Consider the following 18,518-nt stretch of genomic DNA (forward strand, 5'->3'; position numbering starts at 1 on the left):
CACTATAATTTGTAGACTCCTCTCCCATTATTAATATCGTGAAAAATGGGTGAAAAGTTTGTAAAAATTTAGGGAATCGCGAACCTCTTCCATCTTTTCTACATGCTCCTATTCGCTTTCTAGCAGTTTTCACCAGGCGGGTTTTTTGTAGGGAATTTTTCGTTTTTATTAAGAATGTATTACCTAAATCTCGAAAGTTTTATTTATACACGCTAATATATGTCTTAAACAGGCTTTTATGATCGCCGAGGCATGTTAAATCGTATTGTACATATCTATTCACTATGAATTATCTCGATATATATTCTATTTATCTTGATTTATACTTTGATTTTAGATTCAAATTTGAGAGTTATATGATATTGATTCTAATTGAACCAAATTTTGAGACAATTTCTCAGGCTATACACTCGCGGCCAATTATTTTAATTTTTTTTACTATACCCTTTCAGTCAAATTTGTTTTTGGGACAAAGCGAATAAATTTCTGTAAGACATCATCCCCGATTCGATGTTCGACGCATCCAAAATCATTATGATCCATTAGGTCACCCGAAATTTTCACTAATCCCTAAATTATTGGGAGTTTAATTATGGTTCCTTTTATTGGACTGAATAGGTCACATTTTTCTCTACGTGCACGAAAACTGGAAGGCCTATTCAATAAGATTCCCATAAGAGATCGCTGATTTCACAAAGACATCAGCATTATCTAGGTCGAGACATGTTATTCTGAATTTTTTTCGGTCAATTTTTGTTTCTGGACCAATGCGGAAAGAATTTAATCGCTCGCTCGATTTCTATAAAGTATGTTCGAATTTATTCTGGAACAATAAAGTTGTGCAAAATTTCCAGTGGATCCACGCAATTTCAATGGAACATGCTTATAGTGACTTCTAAGCTATATATGATGTCTGGGTAAACCTCTATCTTTTTTTGTTTTTTTCCTATTTTATTCATTCCCCAAATCACCCGTTATGAATCACGTTTTTGATTATGGCAGAACACATCCTAACAATGTGTACGGATTGGAGCAGAAGTATATCAAAATTGTGTCGCAAGTTGGGATAGTCAAAAAGTATTTATATACTCACTGTTTGTATATTGTAATGGATTCGACCTATCATGAAGAAAATATACTACGTGCTCAATATTTTTATTCACCTCTTTTCTATGGGGTTATCTCAAGGTATCCCCCTTACTGTTCGTAATCATTGGATGCAAAAAGCCGTCGAAGCTACCATCAATATTAACGATACTCCATGCCCATTTTTTCCCTTCGGAGCCGTCATTGTTAATCATACAGAGAATGAAGAAGGGACTTTTATTGCTGAAGGAGCTAATCGATCTAAGGATGACCCAACTCAGCACGGTGAAATGAATGCTATTCAAAATCTTGCAAAGCTTTTTCCAGGAAGGGGTGGCGATTCAGGCGAGTTAGGAAAGGGACTAACATTATACACGACCGGCGAACCCTGCCCTATGTGCATGTCTGCAATTCGGTGGGCTGGATTCGCAGAGGTAGTTACTGCAACCAGAATTATGACACTAATGAACTATGGTTGGGGCCAAATTAATATCACGGCAGACGAGATCAACGAAAAATCCCTTTCTTTGCCATCCCGCACCACGATCGTCCATAACATACTTTCTAATACTACCGATCCTCTTTTTCAATGGCAATTCCAACCCACTAATTCTTGTCCAGCTGGGTGTCAACATGTTAACTCCACATGCTTAAAAGAAGAATAATAGAGAGCGGAGATCCTTTAATTAATCAAGTCCAACAAGTGAAAATACTCTTATTAACAGGTCGCTCGTATTTCCGAAAAGAACATTATTACAAATAAATATCATATATTTTTTTAAAACTAGTTTCTTATTCACTTTCGTAATATGGGGTATTAAGCTAGGTTTCAGGTCATTTTATTGAGGAATAGATTCTAAATCATGAGAGTATTGAAGTTACGATACAGCAAATAAATACTTACAGGCTATTAAAATGTTACAAGCTTTGAAAGAACAAATTAGATATGCCATTATCTTTTATCTGAATGAATGATTTTCAGTATGATGCGGTTACCAAGTACTGAAGATGAAAAAAAAAAACGTGAATTGCTACATCTCGTATTTTGTTAACTGCACACTACTCCAAATAAAAGTATATTTTGCGCATTTATTTCCTAAGGATTTGTATACACTCACTTGGCTTCTACTGCAGCATTTAGTCCTTCAAATATGCTTGTAAAGAGCCTATTATATCCCTGCTTTATAATCTCACGCTCCTTACTTTCTCTCTAGTATAATACGCTTTAATTCTCTAGGTATTCTTGCAAACGAACTGAGTTTCTTCCGTGATGCTCAAACTTGAAAACTGTGGGGCCACACTAGCATATTTTTTTTATTATTTTTAAGTCGTTCATTTGTGACATTGATAGTATGCTTGAAATTGTTATCCTGTTGAAGTGTACTAAGCTTCAGAAAATTTAATCCGATAATACCTCAAAGCCCCTAGATAGTCTTCAGCAAGAATGATTCTGTATAATGGATCGTCAACCCCTTTATAGACATGAAGCAAATTCTAGCGTCATGGTCTGTATAATTGTCACGCCATAATTGTATATCATCCTTATTGCTAAGTAGGCTGAAAATACTTAACCTTGTTCAACCAGCCTCTTTCCATTTTTTTTCTTTACCTTAATTACAATTTCGTATTGAGATGCAACTCCGAATCTCATGTAGAGTATTTTAACTTTTTGAGTACTGTTACAGGTTCAAATTTCCTATTGAATTTAGGAAAAGCGATTCAATAGAAAAAAGGCCTGGAGTAATTAGAGTGGAGATTTAGGTTAGCTAAGATATATTAGGTAAAATCTTAATCGAAGAGATTGAGTAAGCGTGTGATTAAATAAGTATATAAAAGAAAAGATGCTTCAGGAGAAATGAGGTGGGAGCTTGGTCGTGTTACAATGAGGTTAGCGGGTATGGATTTATTTACTAATAAAGGATGAAGAAATCATCGTATAAATATAATCATATAAATATAAACATCTTTATTGGATTTCTTTATATTTGTAGCATATAAAAGATCTCAGCTGAGTTATTAATAGCTAACAAAGAGTGGCCACCAAGGAAAAGAGCTCAATGGTAACCAAGCAATACACGATATACTCCTTGATTTGAAGTGGGTCAATGAAAACGGATTGTATAAACCACTTATACAATTCTTTCTCTAAAAAAGCAAAGAATCACCCGTAACTTTAAGGATATGCTATATGTAGCGAGGACTGGTGATATCTAAGACACAACAAAGCTTTTATTTGAAAAGATAAATATTTTACAGTGGTGATAGGTTAAATATAAGGCAGAGTGGTATGATATTTAAAATATTCGTATCTTCTATAAATGTTCTGTATGCTGTAATGCGATAATACCATGAACGAATACTATTTACTGTGGGATTAGGTCTGTGGAATCAAGGGGAATATATATCACAGCGAGAGATGCCATCAGCTCGATATCATTACGCTCTCTCGACGCTCTATCTTCTCTGCTACTTTTGACCCTTTAACCCCAGACATCTTCATTGTACCGCTTCTCATCCATTAGCTTCTGAATGAATTCCTCAGCTTCTTCGTCCGAGCTGGCGTAGCCGAAGCTCTTGGCCATAGTGCAGAATGTGGCACGAACATCACGGCTCATAGCACCACTCCCACAGACATACAGCGAAGCGGGTTTCTGCCCCTCGGTGGGCACGAGTAAGCGCCACACGTCGGCCGCATTGGCCAACAATTGATGTTGGACGTATCTGCGGGTAGATGAGTTTTGACGAGAGAATGCGACATGAAGACCAGTGACGATGCCCTCTTTGACGAAGGTTTCCAGCTCCTCCTTATAAATGTAGTCGTGGTCCGGGTGGCGGCAGCCGAAGAAGACGACACATTCACCCACAGCTTGTGATTTGCTCTGGATGGCGCGCTCTTGAATAAATCCTCGGAAAGGAGCGAGCCCAGTACCGGCGGAGATCAAGATAATGGGAGTGGTGGGGTCAGTAGGAAGAGAAAATGAACTCTTGGACGACTTGAGTTGAGCCCGGAGCTCGCCTGTGCAGTTTTTGAGATAAGACGAGGAAAGGCCGGGATAGTGGCGGCCGTTGACGAGGTCGTCAACAACGCCAACAGTCAAATGAGCTTCCGTTTGACAAAGCAGAGGTGAAGAAGCAATTGAGTAGCGACGGGGTTGCATCACGCCAACAGCGGTTAGGAAATGACCAAGGTCAAGTTGTTTCACCTGAGGATAGGCCTGCTGCAGATCCAGAAGAGTCCGATGCTTCTTGATAAAAGCTGGGTACTGATCTTCATTCTGAGCATTTGGCATGGTCAGGGTCTCGAATAAGTCGGCGGTTTCGGGGGCTACCTTGCGGAGATTCGAGGCGAAGTATCCCAAGAGGCGACGGGAGGGTGGCGAAAGGAGGTCGGCGTAGTAGGTGAGGGCGTTGCGAACAGTGCAGGGACCTTTGATCGCCGCGGCCAGCGAACGAGGAGAGAGGCCTTCGATGGACTCAGGGTCCACCTCAAACACGGAATCCAGGATGAATCCAAACCCGAGTGCAATCGCTTCCACTACTTCAGCCGAGTTCTCCGGCATAATTTCCAGGTGATCACCCGATTGGTACAAGCATTGGTCGCCGACAGGCTGGAGCTTGGAAATGTCGATTTCGATGTGCCGCGTGCTACGCTGGGAACTTTCGCTTTGCAGTTCGCGGTTCACCAACAATTTGGCGTTGTAGTCGCCATTGCGGTTCCTGCTGGCAGCTTTCCAGCGCTCAGCTTCGCCGGGTGGGATGAAGGTCACCTTGGCGGATCGGTTGGCATCGGATCGCTGGCCGGAAGAAGGAACGACCGAGATATCGTTACTGATGGACAATCCGAAGTAACTCAGAGTATATGACCAGAAATGGGCACACCAGCTATTGAATTCGGAGTCCATATCCTTATCCGCGTCACCATTGCCGAGCGTGAAAAAGCGCTCCGCACCCAATTCCTCCAGCTTGGCATCGACCTTGATGGGGAAATGCTGGTAGGTGCGCCAGTTTTTGTTGCCCAGACCAAAAACAGAGTACAGATAACCATGCAATAGGTTGCTGTCACTTGCATCGGTTGCTTTGTCTAAGAACTTGTCAAAGTGTTCTGCTGAATCTGGGGGCTGGCCGTTATAGGTAGCGGTACAAATCACCAAGAGTTCCTTTTCATTTGCATTCTTCGACCCCTGAGCCACTCCGGTGGACAACGTCTTCCAGCTATCCATGGCACACAAGGTGACGTCCTTGAAGCCAAATTGTCTCGCTTGGTTGGAAAGCTGAGAGGCGTAATCTTGAGCCGTACCAGTCTGGGTGCCGTACAAAAAGGTGATGGGAGGCAACGCGACGGTACCAGTCTTGGTAGGTTCGGCAAGCTGAGGCATGACTGGCTTTGCGGGCTCGGGTGTTTCATGGAGGGCCGGCTTCGGCAGATCTTTCGATGGCTTGGGGAAGTCTGTGCGTGGGTGGATCGTCATAAAGAGGTCGAGTGGTTTAGTGGTCACTTGGGTGGGGTCGTACTGGATGGGGGGTCCATCTATAGAGGAGAAAATTGGAAGAGTCAGCGAAACCGTTTACTCTTGTGCATGCGCAGGTATACACGCCAGCGGGTGGTTGATACGATAGATAGCTTACCATAGCGGAGCTTAAATCGGTGAAGGAGCATGGCCAGGACAGTCTTGGCCTCCTGAAGAGCGAGCGCCATACCAATGCAGCCACGCGGGCCCGTGCTGAAGGGTAGCCAAGCAAAACGAGATCGCTTCTGCTCCTCCTCGGGGGTCCATCGATCAGGGTCGAACACATTTGGGTTGGGGTAGACCCGCGGGTTCCGGTGCATCGCATAAAGGTGGACGGACACCGGAGTACCAGCCTTGATGCGGTAGCCTCCCGGCACAACGCAGTCCTTCTTGCAGAACTTACCCAGCACACGCACGGGCGGGTACATACGCAATGTCTCCTTCAAGACCTGGTGCGTGTACTTGAGCTGGCTGACTTGCTCGGCAGTCGGCAACTGATCATGAGTAATGCCCACATCAGCGACTTCACGGAGAATTTTAGCTTCCACCTCGGGGTTCCGCGACAATTCATAGAAAGTCCATGCCAGAGTGGTGGCAGTGGTGTCGTGACCGGCTATCAGGAAGGTGATGACTTGATCACGGATATTTTCGTCCGACAAGCCGAGGTTATGCTCGTCCCGCGCATTCAGCATGAAGCCCAACAAGTCCCTAGCACTGTCGGTAGCAAACTCGCTCTTTTTGCGCTCTTGGATGACTTGATCTACGATCTCGCGCATCAACTTCACTCCGTGGTCGAATTGACGATTGGCTTCCGTTGGTAGATGCTTCATGAACTGCATTTGCTTGAATCTGGTAAAGCTTTGCTTTAGACAGTAGCTCATGGCCTCGATAAATGGATGGGCCGGTGCATCCGGCTCGTCGAGCAGGTGGAAGGGATAACCAAACCCGACGCGGCCAATGGTTTCAAAGGTAAGATTTGTGGTATAAGTGAGAATCTCAATCTTCTTGTCGGGTGGAAACTGCTCGAAGAGTCGGATAGTCTCTTGACCTATCACCCCCATTTCGTGTTGATAAGCCTAGTGTAAACAAACCAAAGAATAGGCAAGGATTCCTGGCTGGAGGAGGGAAACTGGATTTACCTTGACGGCACGGGGACTGAAGGCGGGCATGAGTAGTTTATGCGCCAACTTCCAATCATCCTCGTCGGTATCTGTTGTAAACAGGCCTTGCCCACCGAAGGCCTTGATTTCTGCAAGGCCAGCGCTGATTTTCTTTGTAAAGTATTCGCTCTCCTTGACAAACAGCTCCGCGATCTCAGGCTGGCAGGTTGAAATGACGCGATTGCCCAAGATGCTGACGTCTATTAGGGGGCCATAAGTCTCAAAGAGCCGCATAAAGCCAGCGGTTCTTTATAATATTGTCAGCCATCTATCGCTCGTCCCACATTCATAGTTGAAAACTTACATGTCTGGAAGTACATCGTATAAATTTCCGACGTATGGTAGCCTTCGAGGACCGGGAATAACTTCTTTAATGCCTTCCCTGAGGGATGCATACACTACATGCTGACCCCGAATTTGATCGATTTGTGTCAGTACCTCGCCCACTCTGTTTTCCAGCGTAATGTCCGCCGGAGATCCTGCTAATGCTAGTTTTTCCGCCGCAAGGTGGATGACCGTCTCTAAGCTGGCGGCGTTTCCAATCGGTATGATATGGCCATCTTTCTCAATATCTACGGTGCCCTTCAGGGCAACAATTAAAAATGTTGTGTTTTCTGTCATGGTTGTGTGAAGTGGAGCAAGCTTGGTCCGTCCATAACTGGTTGCCCTTTATAAGTCGGAATTCCTGGGAAAGCATCCGCTCGAAGGTTAGGTTGCTTTCCCCGGGTTCGTTCTTCATTCTGCTTAGTAACTTCCCGGAGGTAGCCGAAATCATACCGCCAAGCCACGCAATTCGTATATTCCAGCCCCACCGCCTCACGGTAAAAATTGCCCTTGTCTATTAAATAATCAATTTCATATTCCCCCTTTTAAAAATGGCTCGCGTCACTTTCCCTTTCCCTCTCCGCCTAAGTGGTTGGTTGCCAATCGCCAGTCGAGCCCCGTGGATCGGGGAAAAAGCCACGCCAAGATTCGTTGGAGAAACTTACACGCCCTGATCGCTTCCGTGGTTATGCTTGATATGAATGGTTCTGCAGCCCAAGCAAAGACCCCGCTTGTTGGCTGAGTCCTGGCGCGGCACTACGGCTATGTTTGCAGCGGTGTCTCCTTTCCATTGCACTCACTCGCTCGGCGAAACGTTATGTCGAAGGAGAGGTTGCCTAGCCCAGCCTTCTTGGAGAGCCGAGAGGATCACCCCCCGCGAATCTCACGATCATGGCGGCGAGGGCGGTGAGCCCGAGCGTCTTCCAACATTGGAGAAGCATAATATTGGCGTTGTCTCTTCATCGGCTTACATCCCGAGGGCAATTAATCTCTAAAAGAGGGGGATGGATGGCTTTTGATTCGTCCTTGCCATGATGCGAAAATGGACTCGATGATTGGGGTCTTCGGAGGGTTGGGGAAAGAAGAATCTCGAGTTCTGGAAGAATCGGAGTTTGGAGTAATTTCAAATCAATTAAGAGATCGATTTGTTTATTTTTTTTTTTCAAACCAATCAAGGCTTAGCAATAAACATTTCTTTACATAGCGCATGATGACATGGGGATAATCTAAAAATGGCATATCATAACCAAGCTATGGAATTACCTAATGGAAATCGCTATGCTACTCGGTACTTGGCAAGTCCGTTGCTTACATAGTGGAGCAATGTGTCTCAAGGCTGAGCTTTCGACGGCTCATATAGCGCCGGGGAAAAGAAATCCGAGCATACGTCTGAGTCTCCTATGCACAAGTATGGGAGTAAGGGCGAGCTTCGGATTCTCAAGATTCGCAGCGTTTTGGAGAGGCCAAGCTTGTGTGTAGAGTGTAGGCAGAGCATCGTATTGTACGAAGAGGATATCCGAAGCGAGCCCAGAAGAGAGGTCAAAGAGCCAAACGCCGCTAGCCCTTATACGATCAGCTGATTCTCTACGACCCCTTTCCCAACTACCTTAGGGCTACTAGCTTGGTGGGCCAGTCGGAAGAACCCGAGGGTGGAGTGGCGGTGGCTGAGACGATGATAGTCGGTAGCAAGGGTGGTAAGTAGGGACCGGAGTCGTGGAGAAGGGTGGACTTGAGGTCATTTGAAGATGCAATGGTTAAGCTCCTTTCCTATAAACCAGTTTGCGAAGCAATTCTACCCCAGTGCCCTCCTTGCCTTAATGGCCGTTGGATTGAGCCTTTCCAGGAAAGGGACTTTTTGCATTGTCTTTGTAGGCTGTTTTCGCTTCAGGGCCACAGGTTTGAATAGGATCAAACGCGTAATCCAACGTCAAGTGAGAAATGGATACTCTCCAGATGGAATCTGGTGACGGGCCCCTAGGAACCATTCGAATACCAGGAACTACTCCGGCTATTGGATCTGCCCAATATTGTAGAAGGATCACATATCATCCTGGGCAAAGCGATGGTTCGATTTATATGGTTCAAATGTACAAGTCTAGTGAAGTCTAATTAGTCTAAAGTATTTTTGGGAGATGTCGAACATCTCAAGCTATTAAATCCAAGATGCCAAATGATCTAAAAAACTATGATGCTTATCAGCTCATTCTCAAGACCAAAAAGAAGATTGAGGATGATGACCAAGCAGTGGAACTAGACCCAGAAGAGACTATGGCATCTGTGCTACAGCAATTTGATAATGACTCTCGAGTGTTGGTCTCAGTTCCTGTTGTTAATTTATCCTATGTTTCTTTGGTTCACAATTACATGATCATCAATGGCTTGATCTTGTCGTTGGACAAGAAAAACAAGTCTGCACACCTGGTACTTATCCTCTTTACCATCGCCAAGTATCGTTCGAATTTGGAATCCAAGTTGATCGCCAACTGGGAAAAATGGACTGCGACCCTGATCTCTAAAAAATATACAATCAAGACTATATTTCTTTGGATTACGGGAGGAATTCAATCGACAAAAGAGCCGGCAGAGAAACGTGAGGAAGAAGCAAGCCAAAACATTTATTGGATGCATCCGAAATACATTGTGTGTGAAGTCCTTGAGGATGTGAATAAAGAATTGACGATATACTGGAAAGAATCCAAAGATCTCGAACAGGCGATGGATTGGGGGACAATAAAACTCTAAATCACATATATATACCCCGATACCATGTTCTTGTTACCGAATACAACGGTCTGATTTGTCAGGCATGGAGTTGCTCCGAGAGAAATAATGTTCACATAGGAAATATAGAGTGGGTCAAAACTATACTCAAGCTATATTTATAGATTTCATTTAACATTACTACAAATGCGAGCAACTTTAAAAACTATTTACAATTGCCATTTATTTTTATTTTTTCTTAGGGGCCTCTAAGAGAAAATAGCAGTACTACGTAGGGAAAAGTCATGTCGAGATTTGCGGCTTACAATTCAATAGTATAAATTATGGATTCTAAATGTCCTTCGCTAACCAAGGCATGATGTACTTTTAATGATTATAATTGGAGATTTGGAAGTCCTGGTATCTATGTTTTTATTATTGGCTCACGGGTGTCCAATACCCTAGATAATAATTACCCACATACCTGATTGTAAATTTTCTTTGAAATCTATGATATAAAGTGCTATGATACATTCTTTTTTTCTCTAAATTTCCCCTCAAACAAAGTCCTCCATAAATGACTGCTACGAAGCATAAATGACTACATTTTCCTGCAATTAGCACAAATTGGCCCTGATTCTTCCCGTTCGCTTCTTCGCAAAGCAACATTTTTTTCCGCGAAGTATTTTCCGGAGAAATCTTAATTAGATTAAGAACCTAAGAAACCTCAGAAATCCTAATGAGTCTGTGGGAATGAAACAATCGGCAATAAAGCGTTTACAAACTTAGTTCCTAGCTCCTTCCTGCCCAAGATACATTTCCCACCTCTATTTGTTAAATTTTTGCACGCACTATGCATGTATCCAAAAAGCGGAAGTGTTATGATCAAGGCTTAAAAGGGAAATTTAGAAATGTTAATCAAGAAGGGAAATCTTACTCTTATTATTTGTACACGAAAATTATATAGGTCATTAAACTCTATTTCAATTTTACCATCTGTGATCAACTTTTAATCGTGGTTATTTCGCATAGCTAAAAGTTCAGATATCGAGTTTTATTTGCCATTTTATCATTAGAGTATAGAGGGTGATATTGTCTCTTTTGTGAGTGCTATTATTGTTGTAGTGTGAACACTAAAGGATATTCCTATAGTGAATGGTAATAAAAAAACCATCAGTATGGCGTGAAACCATAATTGAATATCGCTAGAGTTAAAAAAGTGGCGTGAGCAAGAAATATTAGAATCTTGTATACCTTATGATAGCATTAACTTTGTATACGGCAACAATAGGTCGAGAGCTCGGGAACAGTGATAAAGTTCATTATTATTACTATTCAGTCAAAAAGAAAATCAATCAACTCCACCCTGGTAATGACATCCCAGACAATAGCATACTCAAGATTTTTTTCAATATCTTTTCGTCATTCTACAAGAGACTTATGATGAAAATTTCAAACTGTGCTTTAAAAGCCTTTTGTTTTAAGTATTAAATGAAGATAACATAATCGAACCTACTGTATTAACTAGATTTGAAATATTTAGTTCTCTATGTCAAATAAAACTATATTTAGCCTGCTATTATTTTCACTACTTGATGCGAAAATCAACAAAAAGATATCTATTATTCATATACTATGTAGTTATGTCAATAACCCACCATGACAACTATCGAGGTAAAAGTATTCATTGAACTTGAGACTTTTTGGATATATATATATTCTAGAGTGGGCATTTGCAACTTATTACTACTCCTCTTCTTTAAGAATTCTACGGATGTTTGACATGATTTGAAGGCTTGTAATAAATGAGTATTCAACCCTGCTTCATTAATGCTAATTGCAAAATGAGATTTGCTATGTTGCGCAAACTAAGGGTATTCTCGATCATGTGAATATATATGAAAAAAGAGTTTATTTCACACATCCGTCCCGCTATGACCTTTTTTTGTAATTACGTATCTTGACTGTAGATGTATTATAAGTTTACTACAGTTTACTGGTTAAATAATAAATAATATATAATACTACGAACCAACGTTGAGATTATAACTGTTTCATCAAAGATAATGCTACCATTAAACTAAGAACTACCAGGAAGGAATTCTGCTTAGCACTTCTTCCATTGGAATTGATAGATCTGTTGGATTTTGCCGTCGATCGTATCGGTGGTAAGCAAGCCGGTAGCTTTGAAAAGAAAACGCCGATTAAATACCCTTTCAAGAATAGTAATTCAATAAAGTTTCAACTTACAAGTTTTAGGTGCATCTGAGTCTGCAGTTATACGAATATTGGTGTTGATGTTAACATTTCGCGTTGCATTACAAGATGACCAGACAGTGGATTCGAAAGGAACTTCGTCTTCTATCAAGTAGTTGCGATCATAAGGACCATCGAAACCACTACGAACTGTATATTGAGGTGCAGAGCCTAATTTCATGTCATCAATATATTATTAAATCAGTAGACATATTACGGGAAGAATATAAAAAATCATACCAGAGAAGTAATAGGTACTGGACTGTATGCCATGCACGCCCTTATCCATGCGCGCATAACCGCGATAAATCGCAGAGGCTACATAAAATAGAATTAGGAATGAAGGAGATATAATCATTTTTTCAAAAAATACTTCAAGATTTTTGCATACAAATAACATACCAACAGAGTATTGCCAGCCTAGGGGAACGTGGAGATCGATTGAGATCTGACAGAACTTACGGTTTTCTACGGGATTAATGTTGGGTCCATACTGGGCAATATATTGGCTGAATATAAGCGTGAAAACCTTGGCGTCCCCTATAAGATTGCCAAAATTTCATAACATTCAATATTGTCATTTAATTGATGGAAAGCTTGAAATCTTGAAACATACGAGACAAGACTTGCGTTACACTTTTATCTGGACAACCACTTCCGTTATATTTTATATCTATTAACAAGTACGAGAAAAAAAAATGGTATTGAATTAATAATTAGACTTGAATATCCCAACCCTTTGTGTCTGATAATCTAGTTAACAATATCACCTCTAACATAGACTTGGTTGGGATCAGGACTGTCGGCATCTTCCTGACGTTTAACGTTGGGTAAAGCAGAAACAGCAGAGGCTGCGAGGATGGCGAGAGTAGCAAGAAGGGTATACTTCATAATAAACTAAGAATAAGGTGAAACAACGTTTCAAATTCAAAGGGTTTTAAGATGAGAGCTCATTTATGAACAGGGCGATGCTTCAAATTTATACCTCATGCAGAGGATTTTGTGGCTGCCTTTATTCCACTATGTTGGATCAAGCTTCTTCCATGATGAATCGCAATGCTTCTTGTGCTCTCAGCTGTGGGTCCAATTGTCGATGAGTTCTAATTTAATCGTGAGCATTGATCAATTGGTTGGGCACGCCATCTTCAGTGGGAAGTTCTTGTGCGCATTATACCACGTTAACTTTATAAGACTCTTCTTATGAGAGATTTCTTGAATATCGATTATGTAAGTGAAGGTAAATTAATTATGATATGTACACTATTTACTCTACACTGTTTAGTTTGTATGTCTTTATGCATAAACATATACATCTTGGAGTTTTCGTCACGCGATCTGCCCTCATGGATTCCTTAATATCCCCATAGCCTTTAGTTCCGGATTAGAAGAGACTTAATTATTGGTTATGGAAATTGAATTATCACTCCACCTTTTGTTTTAACTATCTGTATCTCCCTAAATGCTTTGCCCATGAGAAGTGTGTTTGAGAAAAAATTTCTAAACATTGTATTTGAATTTCATATTTGTGGTATTTTTTTTGCATGAATTTGCTTTGCAAAAAAATGAAATTTTAGGGTTATGCTTGGACTTTTTATGATATTTTCTCACTCTTTATTTACACAATACTCTAATTTTTATTTTCCTCTTACTTTTTCGCTTTTTTAACTTCCTATTGTGTACTATTGTTGCTAAGTCAAAATATTAATTCTACATCTTCAAGGCTGGCTCTGCTTAAGTTAATACTTGACTGTATTTTAGCGTCCTAGAAATTAGATATCTACTTTAGATTCCGTGTATTTATTGATGAGATAATCAAACTTGAGTGTTAATAGGTTCTAACCTTGCATTTTGCTATTAAATAGATATAAAGATGAATCGATAACTACGATCATAAGGTTTAATTAATATGTTTGAACTCTCTATTTATATTCTCTATGGAACAATGGTCTAAACCTTATCAAGGCTTACTTGATATAGCTTGTAACCTCTTAAACTCCAGATAACTCTAAACAGCCTACCTCCTTGGGAAGATGGTTGTCGAGGAGACAAATATTTCTTTTTCATATGAACCCAATAGCTCCTTTTGAAGTGGCTGGAATGATTACATAACGAATCTGTAAACTATGTGGTCAGATAAAATTCACAACTTAAAAACACCAATAAAGCATAAACTATGGTTCAATGTCATCCAAAATATTCTTTTAGAAGCTTTATTTTCAATAAACCAGTATATCGGATAAAATAGTGTATTGGATCACTAATATAATAAACTCCAAAATAGCAGTTAAACTCCTGTTTATTGAATAAAATAAATCCAAAGTCTATTGGCACAATGACTAAATAATGTTTCCCCATTGAAAAATAGAGAAGAAATGGTACTTCAATGTTTCTCCAGTCGCTATATGGATTGTACCCAAAAAGCTAAATATTTTTTAATAGTGCCCTATGAAATGTACGCCAATATCATTTATCCAACACCGTGCAAGCAGTATATAAATTCTAGATCTATTCAAAAGTTACTAAGTGATCATAGATAAAAAGCAAAATAATGGCTAAATATGTAAATCAAGCCAAATATACAAACTGATAATTTTAAATAATAAAAGTTATGTGTGCAAAATCTGTATATTTCGATATTCGCTCATGGAATATTAATAGTTGGGCGCCTCAATTCATTAGAACGATTGATTTCATTGCTTGTGCATTATATTATATTAGACACTCCTTATTTCGGGATAATTAATCTGTAGCATTTAAAAATTTCGGTCTTCGAGCCCTACTTAAACTTCAAATAACCCACAATTAACGGAGCATTTGCTTAGAAAAGAACCGTATATGTTACACGATTCTAGTGTTGCACCAGCTCATGCCGAAGCTCGGTATTAAGAAACAGAAGCGAACTGATATAGCTATACGGGATATATAGGGCAATTTTTTCCGCCATTAGCAGCTTGCCTAGCTAATCTATAATCATATACGATATATGAATTTATATTATGTTGATTATCAAACCAATCGCATTTAGACATCCCTTGGTCAGAGAATGTAATTCCTTAGGGGCAAGAGACCCAAGGTTCTCTCTCTGTATAGTATCTGCTTCCACGGAGCCCAAATCGTGCTTATTTCATACTTATGGAAATAAAAAAAATAACGAAAAAAACCATAAAATTGATCAAATTTTTTTCATATTGCTGTTTTTAGAATTGTAAATTGTAATAAAGATATCTGCTATCCTTGTCCCCTAGCTTTTTCGAAGCATCTGAATCGTTTATTAAGAATTATTCACTCTATAACGACTTTCTATTCATAACAACAATAAACAATGAACAAGGACTTTAGTAAATTATTGACAGACTTGAGCAACTGGAACGGTGATATGGACGTAAGATAACACAAGAGAGTCTAGCAATACGAAGACGGAATAGGAAACCCTCATTCAGACAATGAATCAGAAGCGGAAACAGAAGAAGTTTCCTTTGAAAGGATGTTATCTTGGTAGTTGAAGGTGTTTTGCGAGGTCTCTTCGTAGGTGACTTTGAAAGATGAATGCTGGTCTCACTTTTATTAAGTAGATCAGCAAAGCATCTCTCCCACAAATACTCATCCCCAAGAGGAGACTACCTCCTAAGTTCAAAATTGGAGAGCTTTTGGCAGAATCACATCCCAAATCAAACGCTAACGGCTAACTTGCCGAAATTCAAAAAGATGTCCTGGGACTCGCGAGACCTCTTTTACTCTCCCTCAGCAGAATGAACTCGGTACTAGGAAAAATCGACCCTAAATACTTTACAATTTTCCTTGAGGATGAAGCGATCTCATCTTACATACGGCCGCGATGTTTAAGCATTCAGCTTCACAATCAATGAGATGATATCAGAGTTGACGCCGAAGAAACAAAAGATATCCCTTGGGATTCGAAACCAACTCAAAAAGTAGGGAAATCATGCTCCCAAAAGAATAATTAGCACGATTAAGACAAGACACTAGCTACTCATCTTTATAGTTTGTTATTTTGATATTACTACATTATATAATTATCTCTAAAAACATTAATATGAAAAAATTTTGATCAATAGAGTGCTTAAACTTTGAATTCTTGCAATTTTATCCCTGAAATCGAGATTTCTCCATTTCTCCTTTATCGTCATAGTATCGCTTAATATTTAGTGTATTCTCCCTTTGGCATTATACCGTGATGGACTCACGCCGACATACTGGCATAGAGCTTTTTGATATATGCTTGCTCAATACCTTCCTAGGCCTTTTCGATTCGTTGGCAAGTCTCATCATTGTACTTGAGTTTTCGAGGATAATTATTGAAACATCGATGTACTTCAACCCACAAGTTCTCAATGGAATTTAAATCAGGAGACTGGAAAGGCCATTCCAACACCTGCAACTACTGTTCTTCAACCTGGTTTTGGTTGTTCTGGCTGTGTGTTTGGGATCCTTGTCCTGTTGAAAAATATACTCGGGTCTATCCATACCGTAGTATTCGAATGTGTCAAGAAGTCCTCCTGTAGAATGTTGTACTATAGTAACGCGCCCATCGGTGATCTACCACCGTGTTTAATCGTGGGTTTAACATAGGTTCCGGAGGATTTCACTCTTGCGCTTGTAGTAGAACTCCCTTCCTGCGTTCCGATAATTCATCATCGGGCCACATTATTGTCTACTATTGTACAATATTGTACAACTACTGTCCAATCTAGGTATCTTATTGGCAAACACCATCCTCTGCCGCCTATGCTTATAGGAAAGGAGAGGACTTCTATTCTTGGTCCCTACCAATAATCTATATTTCTGAAATGTGTGCCTTAATGTATCGGGTGAACTCCGGTCTCACACTCGACTCTAAGGTGATTTTTGGCCTCAACAGCTTTGAACATCGTCGTGAAGAGACTAGCGAGTCGATCTTGCACTCGTTCCCCTCGGTCAGTATGGTTGGGCGACCTGGCCGCATTTTTGCTGGCTTTTTGTCGTGTACATCTTGTGTTTTGACATAATTTGTCACGGTGATATGGTAATTACCAAGCAAGGTATCAATTTGCCGGTGGGAATAGTCCTCCTGAGAAAGCTGAAGAATACGCGCTCGTATCTTGTTGGATATTGGCTTCATGATCATAAGTTTTATAACGTTGATGGATGCATTTTAACTATATTTTTTTTAAAAAAAAAAATTATAATAATAAAGATATCGAAAAATAAATAATTTACTTAGCGGTAATAATATTTTCAATAAATTGCAAAATATATACGCAATTTTAAAACTCGACCCTTTTTATCTCGGAAATTTATCAATTAAACCTAGGAAATAATTAAAAGTAATATTTTCTCTGTATTATATTAGTTTAATATAAATTATCACCGAAATACTACAAGGGATGGTGGAATGATAAGGGTGATAAGAAAAATATTTTAATTTCATCATCATTTTTGCGGAATACTGGGTACCAACATATTGCCCTATGCTTGGGTTCATTCGGTCGCTTCTTCTTATACATCCCGGTTATCTCCCATATGATGGGATTGCTTGAGGTCTCTTTCCATTCAGGAGTGATATTCTCTCCTTTGCTTATTTTGTATAGCGATGAGAACCTAGTCACATATTATTTTAAAATACGGATCTTTTGAAAAGTATGCATACGTAGTTAGTCGGTGAAGCTGAATCAAAGATCGTATGCTTTTGTACATAGTATAGCCAGTTTCTGGCAGAATTATTAGGACTTAGGTTAAAGAAATAGAGAATCCAGTCACGACATGTACGACAAGCAAGGAGCAGCTATGATAGAGAGTAGTAGTGTAGAAACCGGATATGACACGCACGAAATAGTAATAGTAGAGAAATCCAGACACGACTATACTGGTAGGGGTTACGCGATTCGAATCCACACCATCTTGATGGCACCTTGGAGCACTTATCATTAAGCAATTTCGCAGCCTATGAGGACGGGTAAAAATTTGTGACTGCTTTTCCCCTAAACTTAGTACTAAAATTTGATCAAGAAAAATGTGAATATCGCCGGGTTAGCTCATCTGGGAGAGCGTAAGACTGAAGATCTTAAGGTACCCGGTTCGATCCCGGGATCCGGCATTTTTCTTAATAATACTTTTTGATTTTTGAACATAGAATGTTAAATCTTTTTTTTCCTAAACAGATTTACCTTCTTTTTTTTTCGTATCTAGCAATTTATTTTCTATGGCTTAATAGACATCTGACTCATAATTTAATTTCCAAATAGATGGAAGTCAAGCTTTTTGAATGAACTGTTGATATATGCTCAAAATTTATATTTTCAAGCTTAATTCCTGTACATTCAATGCAAAATCTTGACTGCATCTATTACACTGTTTTACATTTACTAATATTATAATAGGATAGCAGCAAATTCAAAAAAATATTTTTAATCTCCTTTCCCCAATTGAACAGAATATTCATATCATCTTCTAATATGAGATAATCTACGTGCATGTGTTATATTTT

At 39.9% G+C, this 18,518-nt stretch overlaps 5 protein-coding genes and 1 non-coding gene across 6 annotated transcripts; 3 read left to right on the forward strand and 3 right to left on the reverse strand.

Moving 5' to 3' along the window:
- Positions 1 to 3,566: 3,566 nt before the first annotated feature.
- VTP21DRAFT_8943 (uncharacterized protein) lies at positions 3,567 to 7,375 on the reverse strand (the record flags this gene model as incomplete). The annotated part of the gene is made up of 4 exons (XM_069399847.1): positions 3,567 to 5,614; positions 5,713 to 6,670; positions 6,734 to 7,001; positions 7,059 to 7,375. The coding sequence occupies 4 exons, from the start codon at positions 7,373 to 7,375 to the stop codon at positions 3,567 to 3,569; spliced, it is 3,591 nt and encodes a 1,196-aa protein (XP_069245639.1).
- Positions 7,376 to 8,310: 935 nt separating this feature from the next.
- On the forward strand, positions 8,311 to 8,984 carry VTP21DRAFT_8944 (uncharacterized protein; the record flags this gene model as incomplete). The annotated part of the gene is made up of 4 exons (XM_069399848.1): positions 8,311 to 8,366; positions 8,439 to 8,579; positions 8,690 to 8,772; positions 8,857 to 8,984. 4 exons carry the CDS (start codon positions 8,311 to 8,313, stop codon positions 8,982 to 8,984), a joined length of 408 nt encoding a protein of 135 aa, XP_069245640.1.
- Positions 8,985 to 9,241: 257 nt separating this feature from the next.
- VTP21DRAFT_8945 (uncharacterized protein) lies at positions 9,242 to 9,820 on the forward strand (the record flags this gene model as incomplete). The annotated part of the gene is made up of 1 exon (XM_069399849.1): positions 9,242 to 9,820. One exon carries the CDS (start codon positions 9,242 to 9,244, stop codon positions 9,818 to 9,820), a length of 579 nt encoding a protein of 192 aa, XP_069245641.1.
- Positions 9,821 to 11,885: 2,065 nt separating this feature from the next.
- On the reverse strand, positions 11,886 to 12,925 carry VTP21DRAFT_8946 (uncharacterized protein; the record flags this gene model as incomplete). The annotated part of the gene is made up of 6 exons (XM_069399850.1): positions 11,886 to 11,962; positions 12,029 to 12,205; positions 12,275 to 12,352; positions 12,437 to 12,574; positions 12,651 to 12,707; positions 12,805 to 12,925. The coding sequence occupies 6 exons, from the start codon at positions 12,923 to 12,925 to the stop codon at positions 11,886 to 11,888; spliced, it is 648 nt and encodes a 215-aa protein (XP_069245642.1).
- Positions 12,926 to 16,829: 3,904 nt separating this feature from the next.
- On the reverse strand, positions 16,830 to 17,159 carry VTP21DRAFT_8947 (uncharacterized protein; the record flags this gene model as incomplete). Its single annotated transcript, XM_069399851.1, has 1 exon — positions 16,830 to 17,159. One exon carries the CDS (start codon positions 17,157 to 17,159, stop codon positions 16,830 to 16,832), a length of 330 nt encoding a protein of 109 aa, XP_069245643.1.
- Positions 17,160 to 18,055: 896 nt separating this feature from the next.
- Positions 18,056 to 18,128, forward strand: VTP21DRAFT_t357. The gene has a single exon. It is a non-coding gene; the product is annotated as a tRNA-Phe (tRNA).
- The last annotated feature ends 390 nt before the right edge of the window (positions 18,129 to 18,518 follow it).

The sequence above is a fragment of the Calcarisporiella thermophila genome (assembly GCF_041956535.1).
Source record: "Calcarisporiella thermophila strain CBS 279.70 unplaced genomic scaffold VTP21scaffold_43, whole genome shotgun sequence".
Lineage (NCBI taxonomy): Eukaryota > Fungi > Calcarisporiellomycota > Calcarisporiellomycetes > Calcarisporiellales > Calcarisporiellaceae > Calcarisporiella > Calcarisporiella thermophila.